The sequence below is a fragment of the Coregonus lavaretus genome (assembly GCF_964263955.1).
Source record: "Coregonus lavaretus genome assembly, chromosome: 38".
Lineage (NCBI taxonomy): Eukaryota > Metazoa > Chordata > Actinopteri > Salmoniformes > Salmonidae > Coregonus > Coregonus lavaretus.
Window position 1 is genome coordinate 6,331,330 of NC_140025.1, and position 18,244 is coordinate 6,349,573.

An 18,244-nucleotide genomic window follows, 5' to 3' on the forward strand; every position below is an offset into this window, starting at 1 on the left:
CCATAGGACACTGGTCAAAAGTAGTGCACTATATAGGGAATAGGCACTGCCATACCCTCTCAGTGAGAGAGATATTCCTATTTGAAAACAAAATCCCTCTGCTGATATCTATCGAATAAAGCAATAAATATAATAAAACATTTCCCCACAGGTCTTTATTTAATTCCTACATTCTAAAATGATAGCTGAAGTTCATACGACCATATTAATTTAATTAATAATCATTCATTGCAGTGTAAGTCTCACAGTAGACGCCGAGAATGATTCATTTTATGATTCATAAATTTTTTTAAAGGACTCCACTGACTTTAAGGATTCAAACAATATAATATAATCTCAATGATTTCCAAGGAGGTAAGGGAATATTTTGGGGGGCTAAAATACCCGATACATACCTTCTGAGTAGTGAGAGAGAGTGAGCAAGCTAACACACGATGCCCCTGCACCAGAGCCGAAGATTGTCACTCTCTTTGGATCTCCTTTGAAGGCCTGAATGTTCTCTTTGATCCACCTCAGGGCTTGGATCTGGTCCAGCAGTCCATAGTTCCCCTTGGCTGCCTGGTCCCCTGTGCTTAGGAAGCCTGTGTGAACAACAAGAGACAGAACAAACTCATTGAACACCTGCTTCTTGATTTCCCTCTAAAAACAGCTTGTCATTGGAACAGAGGTGTGCCTGGTGGTGATTTAGAAATGCATCATAAAGCAAATGAATCATAAATAAAGGATGAAGTGTAAATACAAGGAAATTGAATTTAAATTAATACATTATTGCACCTGCTAACACTTTTCATTATTGATATTGTTGTCTTTGGGACCATGTGACAAGGAAACACAGTACAGTTACAGTCACACACACACAAAGAACAGTACTTACATCCCTAGGGGGTGTGTCTCAAAACATACAGTAATGGCCCGTCTTACACTATATGTATCACCACAATGGATGGAGGTAAATGTGATGTGAACACATTGACGTAAGTTCCAACGATCAGTGAAATAATGGATGACCCCACCCAGGTATAAATGGCCTGTACAACACAGAGGGACAGGAAGGAGTTACCTGGCATTCTCAAGGAACGCTCATTATGGAACCAATTGTTACTGTTCTATTCATAAGAATTGAAGCACTCAGCAAGTCAGCGACACCTGCATGCTTCTAGTCTTCTTATCCAGTCAAATAGCAACACTCTTCAGTAAGTCACAGTGGTTCCTAATGACCTGGGAATCATCCCTTGCTGTTTAGACCAAGAGGATAATGTTGGATAATGTAGGATTGTACTCCCTCAGTCATTCAACCTGAGCTGGCTGGAGTGCTTCTAACCGAACCACCATTATACTGAGAGTAGCGGAAGAGAAGACAGAGAGACAGACAGAGAGAGGCAAAGCTCCTTTTCATAGTCAACATTCACTTGGTTTGGCGACTATACAGTCGAATGTGCAGATAGAGAGACAGACAGAGAGAGAAGGCAAGTTCCTTTTTCATAGTCTGAATTCAACCACATGGCTTTGAATTGGATTCGACTCTATACAGCCGAGTGTCAGGCCAGATAGACAAGCTTGTTGATATGCTTGTCGAAATCAGAAACTTGTTGACAAATTAGCAGATTTGTCTAAACACATTAGGTGGTGGGCCTTTAGAGTCTGCGAGAGACGGCCACCGAGGTGTCTGGTCCTCGCAAGCGCCAGGCCTTGGATCTCTAGGCCGAGTCCCTGGCACAGGCAGCCCCCAGGCCAGCCAGGGCTCTGGTCAAAAGTAGTGCACTAGGTAGGGAATAGGGTGCCATTTGGGATACAGACTCAGCTCTCAGCTCTCAGCCTCCATCCCAGGGGGGAGAGCCCAGACAGAGCAGTCTACAGGCTACATGACAAATCCGATAAAAAGATGGAGAGAAGGAGGAAATGGAGGAGGAGGGAGAAGAAGAAAGGTGTCCTGTGGCCCTGTGATAGGGAGGGGTGGAGGGGATAGAGGGATGGAGGGATGGAGGAGGGGTGGAAGGGTGGAAGGGATGGAGGAGAGGTGGAGGGATGAGGAGAGGTGGAAGGGATAGAGGGATGGAGGGATGGAGGAGGGGATAGAGGGATGGAGGAGGGGTGGAGGGGATAGGGGGATGGAGGAGGGGTGGAGGGGATAGGGGGATGTAGGGAGAGGATAGATGGGTGGTGGAGGGGATAGCAGCAGAGGGGATTGTTGGATTACAAGGCCCCTGGCAGGACTCACACTCCTGGGTGTATGACCTCCAGGCCTCAGCTTGCTCCCCTCTCTCTCTCTCTCTCTCCTTCTCTCTCCCCCTCTCTCTCCACCTCCCTCTCTCTCTAACTCTCTCTCAGTCTCCACTCACCATGTCTGTCTGAGAAGAGGAGCTGGGGAGAAGGGAAGCGGTGCAGAGAGGATAGCCCACCAGTAACTCCTCAGGGTGTGTGAAAAGATTAGTGAAAGCTTCCATTTCAAAGAAGTTGATGTGGATAGTACTGAGGAGAACATTGCATTAAGATGTATTATGAACATGAGCTTTTGAAACTCTTTCTACTATTTTAACTGATATTGATAGCTGTTATAACTGATATTACAAAGCTTGTAAAAACACGCTATGCTAGTATATTTAATATCAATATCAATGCTTTGCATGGAAGAGCCTATTGCATATAAGAACCTATCTTCATCTGTATCAAAAGAAGTGCAACACAATGCCTGATTAAATTCACTGTCACAGACAAGACAGCTTAAACCTTCATAAATATTTAGCCAATCAAACATATTCTTCAGAAATAAAATATTCCTTCAGCAATATATTTCACAAAGTATTTTAGTATTGATCTTACTCTGCCTCGGAATGCAGTAAAATGTTAATATCACAACAAAATATTGCAGGGTCAGCCTCACAATAAGTAGAATGTTAATATTATTAAAACAATATCACAGGGTCGTCGCAGAAATTACGATGTCCTTCTGGTGTATTTTGATGTCTCTGGCTTATGGCGTCCGCATTCGGAACGGTTTATGCATATATTATATAATAAATAAATAAATAAATAATATGCCATTTAGCAGACACTTTTATCCAAAGCGACTTACAGTCATGCGTGCATAAATTTTTGTGTATGGGTGGTCCCGGGGATCGAACCCACTACCTTGGCGTTACAAGCGCCGTGCTCTACCAGCTGAGCTACAGAGGACCACTATTGACGCTTGTTTCTTGCCTATTATGACGACATTAGGTGACATTTTCTTTCCCTTTTGGACTTTGGCCAGCCGAAGTTCGGGAGCCGAAGTCTACGCCCCTTTGTCCGTGATTGGTCAAGTGTAGGGATTCTTCAATAAAGTCTATGTTGTCATTCAACGAGAGACGACTCGTTTTCATGCACATTTTTAAATTGAGAAATACTGCACCAAACATATTAGTTAGATTGGGCGATTAAGATCTCCTCGACAAAAACGTAAAAATTAATGACAGATTTCTTCAGTTATCTTCAATTAATTCTGACTATTTTGAGGAAGTGTGTGGCTATGGTGCCTCAAAATGGCCAAATAGTACTATTGACGCTTGTTTCTTGTTTTTCAAGCGAAGGTCTTTTAAGAGAGTATGCGAGCACACTCGTTCGGTTCGCCTAGCCGACTGATGCCTTTAGAGGGAGACCTTGATAAGAAGCAGATCAGTCCCATTGCACCATCAGACTAATCTCTCTCTCTCTCTCTCTCTCTCTCTCTCTCTCTCTCTCTCTCTCTCTCTCTCTCTCTCTCTCTCTCTCTCTCTCTAACACTCTCTCTCTCTCTCTCAGCCAGCCTTGTACTAATGCTGATGCTGCGGCAGGGCAGGGGCTGCAAGCTTAATGTAAGTCGGACAGCCATCATTCAGCCTCACAACAGTACAGCTTGGACAGATCTGGGGTTTGAATGGCAGCAGTGACATAACAGGTCTGCTTGGCCACACTGTCATTTAATACCACTTTGAACGGCTAGGAAAGGGCTCCATCCATGTTACCAAGCATGTAGCGGCAGGTAGCCTAGCGGTTAGGAGCGTTGGGTAAGAAACCGAAAGATCGCTGGTTCGAATTCCCGAGCCAACTAGTTGAAAAATCTGTCGACGTGCTCTTGAGCAAGGCACTTAACCCTAGTTGCTCTGGATAAGAGTGTCCGGTAAAATGTGATGCTACCAAGCAAATTTCTCTATGGGATAATAAAGTATTCATTCATTCTCCCCTGCATGATACTGGGTAGTAGCAGAGTCATGCATTGCCTAAGGAATTTTTTGGTGGGGTATTTATTCCAGAATGCATTACCTGTGTTTTGTGTATACATAGAAATCCTGTGAGTATGAAGGTGAGTGAAGCATTAAAAGGAAGTACTAGCTACAATCTTCATGCAGTTGTTTTTCTTTGATACTGTGTGCCTATGATACAGTATTATGCCAAATGCATGTATTCTCATTGAAATGTCCAAATACTGTAATCACTTGATGTATTTGATACCATTCCACTTATTCTGCTCCAGCCATTACCACGAGCCCATCCTCCCCAATTAAGGTGCCACCAACCTCCTGTGCTCGACACTTTACCTAAATGGCATTGATCCTGTGGAACCATGCTGTGCATTGACAGGACGACTGCACCGATTACACACCATGGGTCTGCAAGAGATTTTCCACATACTGTGCTAGCCTATTGGCCAGATGCCAGGTAGGCTAAGAGCACAACACACACATTGTCACGTTCGTTGAAGGACGGGTCAGACCAAGGCGCAGCGTGATATGCGTACATGTTTATTAACTTATCAACACAATGACAAAACAACAAACCAAACCAAACCAAACGAAACGTGAAGTCCTAAGGTAGATACAACAAACCTTAACCGGAACAAGATCCCACAACAGACAGTGCCAATAAGCTGCCTAAGTATGGTCCCCAATCAGAGACAACGAGCAACAGCTGCCTCTGATTGGGAACCACACCGGCCAACATAGATCCACACATACTAGAATATACAATATAGAACATACACAACAAAGAATATACACACCCTGACTCAACATATAAGAGTCCCCTGAGTCAGGGCGTGACAGTACCCCCCAAAGGTGCGGACTCCGACCGCACAACATAAACATAACAGGGTAGGGGCCGGGTGGGCATTCCGCCTCAGAGGCGGATCCGGCTCGGGGCGTGACGACCTCTAACTCTCCGCCTCCCTGTTGCGCCCCTGGTCTGGTCTGGACCTCGGCGTGCTACTTCCCCTCTCCTTCCTCCCACGATACGCCAGGCCCTGTCTGGACCCTGGTGTGGGAGACCCCGAACCTGGAGAGGGGCTGACGTCATGGTCTGGACTGGAGCCGCCTACCGGAGCTGGACTAGGCACCCTTGGAGCGGACTACTCTGGCTCCGGAGTGGAGCCGCTGACCGGAGCTGGATCAGGCACTGGTGGAGCGGACTGCTCTGGCTCCGGAGTGAAGCCGCTGACCGGAGCTGGACTGGACCCCGGTGGAGCGGACTGCTCTGGCTCCGGAGTGGCGCAGCTGACCGGAGCTGTATCAGGCAACGGTGGAGCGGACTGCTCTGGCTCCGGAGTGGAGCAGCTGACTGGTGCCGGACCAGGCACCGGTGGAACGGGCACGTGCCGGACTGGACAAACGCACCACTGGTCTGGTGCGAGGAGCAGGCACGGGCCGGACCTGACTAGGAACACGCACCACTGGCTTGGTGCGAGGGGCAGGAACGGGCCGGGCCGGGCTGGCGACGAGCACCACTGGCTTGGTGCGAGGAGCAGGAACAGGCCGGGCCGGGCTGGCGACGCGCACCACTGGCTTGGTGCGAGGAGCAGGAACAGGCCGGGCCGGACTGGCGACGCGCACCACTGGCTTGGTGCGAGGAGCAGGAACAGGCCGGGCCGGGCTGGCGACGCGCACCACTGGCTTGGTGCGAGGAGCAGGAACAGGCCGTGCCGGGCTGGCGACGCGCACCACTGGCTTGGTGCGAGGAGCAGGAACAGGCCGGGCCGGGCTGGCGACGCGCACCACTGGCTTGGTGCGAGGAGCAGGAACAGGCCAGGCCGGGCCGGACTGGCTACGCGCACCACTGGCTTGGTGCGAGGAGCAGGAACAGGCCGGGCCGGGCTGGTGACGCGCACCACTGGCTTGGTGCGAGGAGCAGGAACGGGCCGGGCCGGACTGGCGACACGCACCACTGGCTTGGTGCGGGGAGCAGGAACGGGCCGGACCGGACTGGTGACACGCACCACTTTCTTGGTGCGAGGAGCAGGACTGGGTTCCTTTATTAACCCCCGCTCCTTCTGCTGCCTAACCAGCTCCTCTCGCCGTGCCTCTACTTTTTCCTTCTCCCTTTTAGCCTCCTGTAGCGCCTCCCTCTGACCGAATAACTCCTGCTCCCTCTGAACCAACAGCCCCCGTAACATGGTGGCCTCCTCTCCTAACCTGCAGATCCGCCCTTTCACGGCCTCCTGCTGCCTCGTCGTCCACACCGTGTGCCCCCCCCCAAAAAAAATATTGGGGTTGCCTCTCGGGTCTGATCCCTTTCAGGGCCTCCATCTGCCTTGCCAGATCCTCTCTTATCTCCCGCCAAGTCCATCCTCTCTGCTCCTCCTCGGCATGCTGCTTGGTCCTTGTTTGGTGGGATCTTCTGTCACGTTCGTTGAAGGACGGGTCAGACCAAGGCGCAGCGTGATATGTGTACATGTTTATTACCTTATCAACAAGTCCTAAGGCAGATACAACAAACCTTAACCGGAACAAGATCCCACAACAGACAGTGCCAATAGGATGCCTAAGTATGGTCCCCAATCAGAGACAACGAGCGACAGCTGCCTCTGATTGGGAACCACACCAGCCAACATAGATCCACACATACTAGAATATACAACATAGAACATAAACAACAAAGAATATACACACCCTGACTCAACATATAAGAGTCCCCTGAGTCAGGGCGTGACACACATACACTGAGTGTACAAAACATTAAGGACCCCTGCTCTTTCCATGGCTTAGACTGACCAGGTGAATCCAGTTGAAAGCTATGATCCCTTGTTGATGTCACTTGTTAAATCCCTTTCAATCAGTGTAGATAAAGGGGAGGAGACAGGTTAAAAACAGATTTTTAAGCCTTGAGACAATTGAGACATGGATTGTGTATGTGTGCCATTCAGAGGGTGAATGGGCAAGACAAAATATTTAACTGCAACGCTGCTGGGTTTTTCAAGCTCAACAGTTTCCCATGTGTATCAAGAATGGTCCACTACCCAAATGACACCCAGCCAACTTGACACAACTGTGGGAAGCGTTGGAGTCAACATGGGCCAGCATCCATGTGGAATGCTTTTGACACCTTGTAGAGTCCATGCCCAGACAAATTGAGGCTGTTCTGAGGGCAAAAGGGGGTGCAACTCAATATTAGGAAGGTGTTCTTAATGTTTTGTACACTCAGTGTATAATACACTGCTGTATCATGTCCGTAAACAAATGGAAGTCAATGCACAGAGAATATGTAGCTGCTATATTTCTGGAGCAGTATATTTTGATTTGACACCAAACATTACAGTATTTTTTCAAGCTTCTTGCCACCAGCTGGTGCTCGCCTCATACCCGGTATCTACATCTTGATCTGACCAATTAATTGCACAGGCCTTTCCTATTGTACGCCTCTCTTAATAGAGAGAGACAAGTCTTTTCATTTTTACAAGCCTTGTCTTTCACCAAGACCAAACAAACCATAGTTGGTATTGAATTGACAAGCCTAACTTTCTTTGTATCAACAGAACACATGGGAGCAAGGAAGAAAAAGCTCTGACTGGCGTCTATCCATCCAGACATTCATTGTGACAGTAATAGTGTCTAATTGTGCTCTCTGTCCAGAGAATAATCCACCCCATGGCTCCCAGATGAAATGGTAATTATCAAAGGGAGAGATGTGAGGGGGAATGTTTGGAATTAGCTGCTCAACGAGGTCAGGTCACAGCCACAGCTAGCTCAGAGGAAGCCAGTGATTGGCTAGCATCCCAAATGGCACCCTATTCCCTTTATCCCATAGGGGCTCTGGTGAAAAGTAGTGCACTATATAGGGAATAGGGTGCCATTAGGGACGCAGTCAGTGAATATCTCCAAACCAACCTCTGTCTGTATCTGTCAAAAATTAATCTCTCTGGCGAGTCCCGGGGAGCTGGGAACTCTCACAACATTGTCATCACTGGCCAGTCTGTCATATCAACACTCACTATGCAAATGTCTGTTTTGTGGTTTAGAATCCTTTATAGATGTATGTCTGCAAGCCACCAAATAACCCCATCACAATGAAAGACATTACATCCAGCATACACAAATGTAGTCTATCTTGTCAAGTGGGTATGTAGAAATAGAGCCTGTATCTATTTGTTTGATATAGCAACAGAATAATGTGTGTGAAAATGTGAAAATGTGCAAAATGGGGACGTAAAACATGCAAAGAAAACAGGCATTGTCCTGCTATCTATCTCATTCAGTTTTTACATTTCAGTCATTTAGCAGACGCTCTTATCCAGAGCATACATTTGTTTTTGTGTTTTTCATACTGTCCCCCCGTGAGAATCGAACCCACAACCCTGGCGTTGCAAACACCATGCTCTACCAACTGAGCTACATCCCTGCCGGCCATTCCCTCCCCTACCCTGGGCCAATTGTGCACCGCCCCATGGGTCTCCCGGTCGCGGCCAGCTACAACAGAGCCTGGATTCGAACCAAGCTCTCTAGTGGCACAGCTAGCACTGCCTTAAACCACTGCGCCACTCAGTTGGAGTCTATAATCATGGTACATAATTAGAGTACATCAGAGGCAGGTGGGCTGGTCGTATTTACCCATAATCTCCTGTGATTGACAGACAGCGACCCGGGGAAGCAAAACATAGCAGCTGTCAAAGTGCATTCACTGACGCTGGTAAATTTGGCCATATTAATGGTGGCGGATTTAAAATGACAGCAGAGCGATTATTCACACTCCAAATGGCATTATAATTATGAGTGAAAAAGACAAATGTGGACATTTTCCTCCCAGTTCTTTTTTCTCTTCTCCTCCCCGGCCGTCATCGTTTACACATTCAGCAGGCTGTGCCTTAATGTGGTTGCTGATGCGTGTGTGTGTGTGTTCTGTTTGCGCAGGCAGGCCAGGGGCTATACAGAATAATTTGGATTAAAGCCGCCATATTCGAGGTTTGTGATAAGGGGAAAGATTACAGGTCACTCTGGGTTGGCAAATCAGGAGCTAAGTAAACAATTCATACTAGTAACAATAAATGGAAAAAACATCCTGTCATCGTGTTCTGCTTTGATGGAAAGTTGGGATTGATGATTGATTCATTAACCTGGAAAACTCTTAGATGTAGATGTGTTTATTTCCTGGAAGCAATTTGATGTTGATGAACATGCAGACCTGATATGGGTTTTTGAAGAGACATATTTTGATGAGAGCTGACTTCTCTCTCAGTATGAAGCCAAATGTCTCACTGTTCAAAACAGCAGCATTTCTGTTACCTTCATGAAAATATATGGATTTGGCAACATCAAAGAATGTAGCAACATTAGGCTCATGAGGTTCAAGAGGAAATTAACATTTTGATTTGCTTTTTGACTGAATGAATAATATTCATTCATTTGTGCTTTTTAATGAATAACATTCATTCAAATAATGTGACAATAACTCTTGCAGTACAATCTCTCTCTCTCTCTCTCTCTTTCTCTTTCTGCATTATTAGAAAGTTACAGATGTAGGATCTTAATTTGATCACTCTTTTGTTGCTGAGAATTTTCCTGCACATGCGAACTTGTAGTGTATTCAAGGTTTAAAAAGGCTTCTAAAGTCTGTAATTTCCACTTTAAAATGTCAGACTTGATTTGCCCTAATGAAAAACGTGTCAAACCCTACAAAAAATGTCCATTAATCATAATCCACATAATAATTCACATTTCCTGTTGCTGCAGGATTATATTCCTGCTGGGCTCAAATTAAGATCCTACATCTGTACCATTAGAACAGCTCATTTGAAATACCTCAGAATGTCCATGAGATTTGAGCACCTTTCCTCCCTCTAACAATCAATTAAGTTCCGTAATACATTGAGAGAGAGAGAGAGAGAGAGAGAGAGAGAGAGAGAGAGAGAGAGAGAGAGAGAGAGAGAGAGAGAGAGAGAGAGAGAGAGAGAGCGAGAGAGAGAGAGAGAGAGAGAGGAGCAGTACATTTCTCCCAACCGTGAAGAGTGCAATTGGTTACATCCATGGAGTTAGTGTACAACCCCCGTGATCCACCAGCGTATGTTCATTAAATTGTGCAGAGGTAATTAGAATCTATCGGACACCAGACCAGAGACATTTGCACTGCTTGCAGAGTTCAGAACTGCACAAACATTCCCTAGGCCCCACAGCTCTGAACTGCATTACAGTAGCAACTGTTTTACAGGACATGCTGCAGTGTGAGGTACAATACAAGTATAGTGTGTTCCACAGCTTAAGTACCTATAAGCCTAATTTCTGTATGCCTACTGGGAATTTATAAAATAATAACCAAAGCCAAATCAATATTTAAAAAATAACAGTATACTAAATGCCACCCCTGACGATTTGATACCTCTGTCTGTTTCCAAGGCATATGACTTCTCAAGTATTGCCCACTCTAAAAATCATATTATTGACGACCCTGCTGCCTGAGTCAATGCCATTCCTACTTATTTCTTGTCATTCTGTGCCTGCATGGCATCTATGACACATCCATTACCCCTCAGCCTGAGGCAGGGCTGTTGCGCTCCTCTGACTCCCACATCATATCATTAAGGCTTGTGGAATCATCAGTCTCAGAACAGCACTCCATGTGACAACATTCTGGAATCATCCGAGTCACAGCACTCCACGTGACTGATGATATTCTGCCAGGAGACCGAGAGCATGAAGTACGCAGTATCTCTGACAAACCTCCATGCATCCAAACACGACCACTGAAGAGGAAGGAACGGTCTCCTTCACCCACCCACTCTTTTCCATAACATCGGGGGTATGATGCTAGCCGGTTAGTCATATAGACAGAATGACCTTTTGGACCTTCCGCAAGGACACAGAGATGATTATGATGATTTGGACGGTATCATGCAAATCTGTGCTATGAGTTTTGCATGGATAATGGACCCAAAGTCTAATAAAATGATCATCCCTATCTAGCTGTTATTAATCCCTCAGTAAAAAAAATCCCAAACAGATCTTAATACTAAGTGTCATTTTTTATCCAGTATACATAGATGATGGTAGATAATTAATAGATAATGATATGCAGGAAAAATGTAAAGCGTTTACAAAATAAATCTCCATTTGCATCTGTTTAGTTTAGTTTATTGTGCTTGTCATTGTGACATGAGAAAGACAAGTCATCAACCCTTCGCTCCATGAACACACTCTGTGACTGGACACAGCTTCTCCACATGTTCAGTACATGTTATCTGAGGCTGTAGCTACAGATGGCATGTACTGTATGACAAAACAGTACTGTAGTACGACAGAGGTGTCAAAGGTATCAAGCCTCTGGGTGTGTGTTGGGGTGGGAGGTACATAGTGAAGCATGAAAGTAGGAGTACAAGCAGAGAGAGCGAGAGAGAGAGAGAGAGAGAGAGAGGGAGGGAGGGAGGAAGGAAGGAAGGAAGGAAGGAAGGAAGGAAGGAAGGAAGGAAGGAAGGAAGGAAGGAAGGAAGGAAGGAAGGAAGGAAGGAAGGAAGGAAGGAAGGAAGGAAGGAAGGAAGGAAGGAAGGAAGGAAGGAAGGAAGGAAGGAAGGAAGGAAGGAAGGATGACAGACTCTGTGGAATAATATAATGTACCTGATATATATAATATACCTGAATGACAGGTCGTCCAGGTAGGGGACAGCTGTGTGACAGTGATGGAGGAGGAGGGATACAGAGCAGCTCAAGCACACACGCTCTGCCACATGTCCCAGATGTCACACACCCACATGCACAAATGCGCACACAAACACACACACACAGCTGTCCCAGTCACTCCTCCCTTCAGCTTCACCATTTCATGCACACACACAATGTCTATGTCACTCTTCCTTCACTTTACTTTGAGCCTCACCACACACACACACAAATACACACACACAAACACACTGGGGAAACATCACTGCTCAGTGCGGATCTGGGTCATGAAGCATTAAATCCCCTTGTTCATCAAGTACCGCTCTTCCTCCACGCACACACACACCACAACCACAGCCCATCACCTCAACGCACACCATCTGTCCTCCAAAGCTGGGCTATCAAATCCATTAGGGCCTCAAGCCGCGTTCACGTCATGTCGGAAACTTAGACATTTCCGAATTGCTTACTTGTTGTCGAAAGAAAGATGAGACCGCGTTTCCCACTTAAGAAGTATCAGAATCAACCAATAGGAAGCTCTACGCAAATTACTTACTTTAATTTTAACTCGGAGGTCCCGTGTTTCTAACATGACGTGAACGCAGCATCACAGGGAGGTCTCTCTCCCTCTCCAGGAACGGACTGGACCACATGAAACAGCCATCTGACAGACACCCTGAGCTCTCTGGTAGCCATGCTACAGCTAAAACTACTCTAACCTCTCGGTTACTGTAGCCGTGCTACGGCTAAAACTACTCTACTGGAGAAGTGGGTATACTCTAATTCGGAAAAAAATTATCCAAACGGCCCCCCCGGTGAAGGAAAGGTGCCCTATGTGAAACATTCTATGACAAATGGTGACAGACACTCTGAATGACCTTAAATTATCAATCTCATATATTGGTCTTTCACAGTCAGGCCAACCCAAGCTGTACTTTGCAAGTAGGTTAATAGAAGGCCTACTATCGAAAAAGATAAATGAGGCTGTCAACTGAGTCAGAAATCCACAGGTTTCAGATTATTATTTTAAAATATTGGGGGGGGGGGGGGGGGTTCGCTCTCAAAGTCACACTCTTTAATAGAAAAACAACAACATTGGATGTTCTAAGTACAAACCAATGCTTAAACCACATCAGGAGACCACTTTTGAGGTTAGTGGTGTTTCTGTAGCGTACATAAAATGGAGTTTGCAAAACAAATGGACACTGGATTGATGGAAATAATCATGATATCATTCTGCCATGTCTTACCTTGCTTCAAAGTATCCTTTAGAAAAACGGGTGTTCAAATAAACTTTATTTCGTTGTCTAGCAGCCAAAGGCATTATCCTAGTCATATTAGCAACCCATGATAGTTGTTGCATCTTTAGATCTCCCCTCTTTCTAAATTTCTAACGGATATTTCTATCTCTGTCCATGAAACCGCTCGATTGTGCATTTTAGAACGGTGTTTTGCCGCAAATTGCATTTTGGAACATTCGTGCGTAGCCTACTGCCATGTGCACATCGCTGCGCTTAAAATGTGAAGAAATAATAGTTTATGAACATTTTAAGCTAAAAACTTTGATATGGCATACACCTTCACTACACTACTTTTACACGCATCGGGGAGATTAAGAAGTGAGTATATGCAATGCCCACAACAAAAAGTGGGTATACGGCATATACCTGCGTATACCCCCCACTACACCACTGGTTAGCTGTGCTACAGCTAAAACTACCCTGACCTCTCTGTTAGCCATGCTACAGTTAAAACTACCCTGACCACTCTGTTAGCCGTGCTACAGTTAAAACTATCCTGGCCACTCTGTTAGCCATGCTACAGTTAAAACTATCCTGGCCACTCTGTTAGCCATGCTACAGTTAAAACTATCCTGGCCACTCTGTTAACTGTGCTACAGTTAAAACTACCCTGACCTCTCTGTTAACCGTGCTACAGTTAAAACTACCCTGACCTCTCTGTTAACCGTGCTACAGTTAAAACTATCCTGGCCACTCTGTTAACCGTGCTACAGTTAAAACTACCCTGACCTCTCTGTTAACCGTGCTACAGTTAAAACTATCCTGGCCACTCTGTTAACCGTGCTACAGTTAAAACTACCCTGACCTCTCTGTTAACCGTGCTACAGTTAAAACTATCCTGGCCACTCTGTTAGCCGTGCTACAGTTAAAACTACCCTGACCTCTCTGTTAACCGTGCTACAGTTAAAACTACCCTGACCTCTCTGTTAACCGTGCTACAGCTAAAACAACCCTGACCACTCTGTTAACCGTGCTACAGCTAAAACTACCCTGGCCCCTCTGTTAGTCATGCTACAATATACAAGGCCAAAACAGTCCACTTTCCCAATCTGCAATATTTATAGCGGTACAAAAGTCATTTCAATTGCATATATGTTATACACCCATTGAGTGTTGAAGAAAACAAATTAAAGGGCATTATAAGGAGAAGCCACAGCTCTGTTAGCAATGCTACTGCTTTCCATTTATAACGGGAGTCCTAAATAGATCAATAACTACATAGTGGAAACCGTCACACTCTCCCAGTCTTGTACATAGGAAGTCTCTTAGTTGGTATACGTTAAACCATTTAATCCAGAAATACAAAAACACAGTAGGTCCACACTCAAAAAGCATTGCAAAATGCTAACTTAAATTTACAATTTGTGTAATGTTTATTTTCTGCATCATAACCAGCACAGCCTCATTATCTTGCAGATCAAGCTCAACAGCATGGGGGAGTTCAGTGTCTCTGTCACCCTTCAAAGCGAACAGGTTTGCCAGCCAGCCAGCAGAGTGAGATGCTTAATGATTTAGCGGCACATAAAAGCGTCGGAGGAGCTCCTATGGATTGTCACCTCGCCATGGCTCAGAGAGAGATAAGGGACTCCAAATGTCCTTGCTTTGGAATTGAAAATGGAGTATATGGGGTACAGCAGTTAAACATCTATTTGTTTGAATCAGGATGAGGCGAGCGAGTTTTAGGAAACATAATACAACAGCGATCACTATCTTTTTTATACAGACAAGACTATAAGACGACACAGTATTGTCTGCAACCAAATTATACATTTACTGTACATAAAATGCTGTTTGACAATGGTGTACTGCCAGTTAGCTATGACTAGTCCATCCATCCAAACCCTTAACATAGAAATACATCTGCTTTTCCTCAACCAGGCATTGGCCCATGTACTGTAGATGCGTAGCCCCAAGCAACATGCTGTCAAATAATGTGTTATAGCACCATTATAGCACCTTCTGAGTGGTTCTCCAAGACCCACACTGAGCATGATTTACCCCAAATAGTGTAACCAATAAAAAACATCAAGACACCCCTGTATGAACTAATTGGCTGCAAAAGATAAAGAAATAGGACCTAACTGTTTATCTAAAATGGGAATCGTTGAGGATAATACAGTCAAAGGACCCCAAAGTGGCACTGATCGAAGAGTGCACGTGTCATTGGTTGTTGCAGTGTTGTTTATTGGCTTGCCTGGCAGCACATAGGGTGCTAATCCACACATCCTCTCCACCGATGTTTAGTCAACAGAAGTAGGTGCCTCGGATCGAGGCAGAGAACACATTACACAGGGAATCGATACTAAGCAAATACATAACCATGTCAAGAAGTGGATAATCCTTTTTGTCTACAAGAGGCACAGCTCTTACAGTGACTCAATCCAACAGCAACACTGTCTGACGGCTGGCTGCATCCCAAATGGCACCCTACTCCCTACAAAGTGCATTACTTTTGACCAGAGCCCTATTGACCCTGGTAAAAAGTAGTGCACTAGGGACTAGGGTGCCATTTGGAACGGAACCAGCGCTGTGTGTAAATGAAGTGAAGAGGAGGCTTCCAAAAACGCTCTCTGGAAAATCAATGTGCCACAGTGCTCTAATTGGGTGATAAAAAAAGCCTGTCATACAGTAATTGCATAGTTGGTTATTTGTTTATTTTGTTGTTTGTCCTTGGTTTCCCCTTACGACATGTTTAAAAAATAATAATTGCCCTTCAATAATCAAACCGTAATTTGCCAGAAAAAACACCCTGTCTTCTCTTGCTGTTAGTTAGATGTTGTCATGGTGACTCATTGATCATTTTCTTGGAACACCTCATTCTCTCCTCCATTCAACCTTTGCACTGTTTTGATGTGATTGACAAAGACTGTCGCTTTTGACAGCCTTTGCCTTGTATATGAGAACTGATGAACGCTAGGCTCACTTGTTGCTATGACAAACTCGCTGTCTGTGAATAAGAACATGTTATTATGTTGAGTAATAATAATAATTTATTAAACTTTTATAGCGCTTTTCTTTACAGACAGAATCTCAAAGCGCTTGTTCAGCAAAATAAACAACAAGTAGCAATTTTAAAATAAATATAGGCTACAACAGTAGCTAGATCAGCTGGATCAAATCTGTTTGAGTGAGCATAGGCCTTTCCTGCAGTCAAATGACCAAATCGCCCTCTAGTGGCCTCATGTGTGGAATATTATTAATATTTTTCATAATTTCATAATTAATAAACAATCTCTTTTTTTAAACGTTGAAAATCATGTGTTTCTATGTCAAAAGGTTTTGTTATATTTCAGTCTTCTGTGATGTATATAAAGTGTAATGTTGGGATACAAATTCAAAATGGAATACAATTCAACTCTATATCTTACATGGTACAAGTGTCTTCTTTTTTTAAAGCCCATAACCATGTGTGTGAGGTGTAAACTTTTGTTTCAAAGTAGATTTGTTTAAGACTACCAAGAATCACTCTATGACCCTGTTTTAGCCCACTGCAGTGAAAGGATAAATACCATTTTAGAAATATGCATTGTTTGTAAAAGAGCAGATTTACATGCGTTCATAGCCAAATTAATATCTATCAGAGAGGAAAAGCAATCTGGTGACAATGTACTGTATGTATGTATGCACATTCATTTGGATTCAGTCTGGTTAATTAGAGAAAATACAAACAGTCTCTGAACATCAAAGACTCACTACGTTTGGTGGTCGGCCTTCTCTCTCGCTCTTTTTTTCTCTCTCTCTCATCTCTCTCTCACTCTCTCCTGCCCCCACACTCTCTCCCCTCGTCCTCTCTATCTCTCTCTCTCTCCTCCCTCTCTATCTTCCCTCCAGTTGTTGAACAACATTACACTTTAATAAGCTTTTCATCTGGGGAGGAGAATTCTACCCTAAAGAAATCTGAATGAACCCTACCCAAAACTCTTTGCTTCATTGATTTCTTAATCTGAGGAATCACTGTGGCAAAGACTGTAGTGGATTGGTACTTAAAGTTTCATAGTTTCATGTTATATCTTTGTCATAAAGTACTCTTAAATGTACATACTGTATATACTGTATCCTGCTGTGTGAGGACATAATATCATAGGTTGGTTGCACAGGTTAAGTTTGACCAATAAGACAGTTCCTCTGTTATTCCCCAGCCTTAGAGAAACAGAATTGTACCCCTTAACCCACCAATTCAGCTCTGGGCACAGTGTGGTGGCCTGTGTGAGCTTCCAGCTGGATGGAGCGAAAGTGATCCGACGCTCCTCTCCAGAGAGGTGTCTGGCGGGTGGACACACACACACACGCACACACACACACAGTGTGGGTGGCCACCTGGGTCAGTGAGCATGCTCACATTGGCTTGTTGTATCTCCTCCTTCTCTTTTCTCAAGTCTTAGTGGTGTGTCTATGGCCAATAATAGCCAGCCCCAGCAGAATGTACTGGCTAATGCTCCAGACAGAATAAAGCCATGACCTCCTAGCCGTTCCTATCCTTATAGGACGAGCCTGAAGAAATACAATATCATATCCTTTCTGAAGATATTACAAGACAAAATGGCCCTGATATTTCAGTGCAGGATGAGACAAAGAGAATTGTGTAGCCTATGTTTCTTTAACTGTAGAGGACAGAGGATTAGACGTTATCTTACAATGCATTCAAAGGTTTATTTGAGGGCTATATTAAAACCTTTTTAAGACCTTTCTTTCAGATTATACACCACTTGTACTGTATGTGCCCAGTTCATGATCACATTTTACTCATTGAATACAGTGGTAAAGGAAGGAACAGACTAGCAGAGATAATATTTAAAAGGAAAGACTGGAAAGCTATAAACAAACAGTTGATTCATGTTGATTTATTGCAGTAAACTAGCATCTGTATTTAGCTGTCAGAAAAATACGGTTTGTTCCTTACTGGGGTTAAAATGTTGTTGCTTTGTATTTCCAAGGGAGCTAACTGGTAAATGTTATGTTCAGTAGCAATATTTTTCATGATAAGAAGTTAAAAGAATAAACTAAAAACAGTAGGCATATCTAAAATGCCTGCAGTATTTCATTAGTAACCAAATCCTATGATCCAGTCTGTCACCT

At 44.5% G+C, this 18,244-nt stretch overlaps 1 protein-coding gene across 4 annotated transcripts in view; it reads right to left on the reverse strand.

Annotated features, from left to right (window-relative positions):
- The window catches only part of nlgn4xa (neuroligin 4 X-linked a), a gene marked incomplete at both ends in the record, with an annotated part of 51,579 nt that overhangs the window by 8,951 nt on the left and 24,384 nt on the right, over positions 1–18,244 (reverse strand). For all 4 annotated transcript variants that reach the window (XM_084155155.1, XM_084155154.1, XM_084155157.1 and 1 more), the window contains one exon: positions 396–581. In XM_084155155.1, the coding sequence (XP_084011281.1) occupies positions 396–581 (186 nt within the window). The remainder of the gene's footprint in view (positions 1–395; positions 582–18,244) is intronic.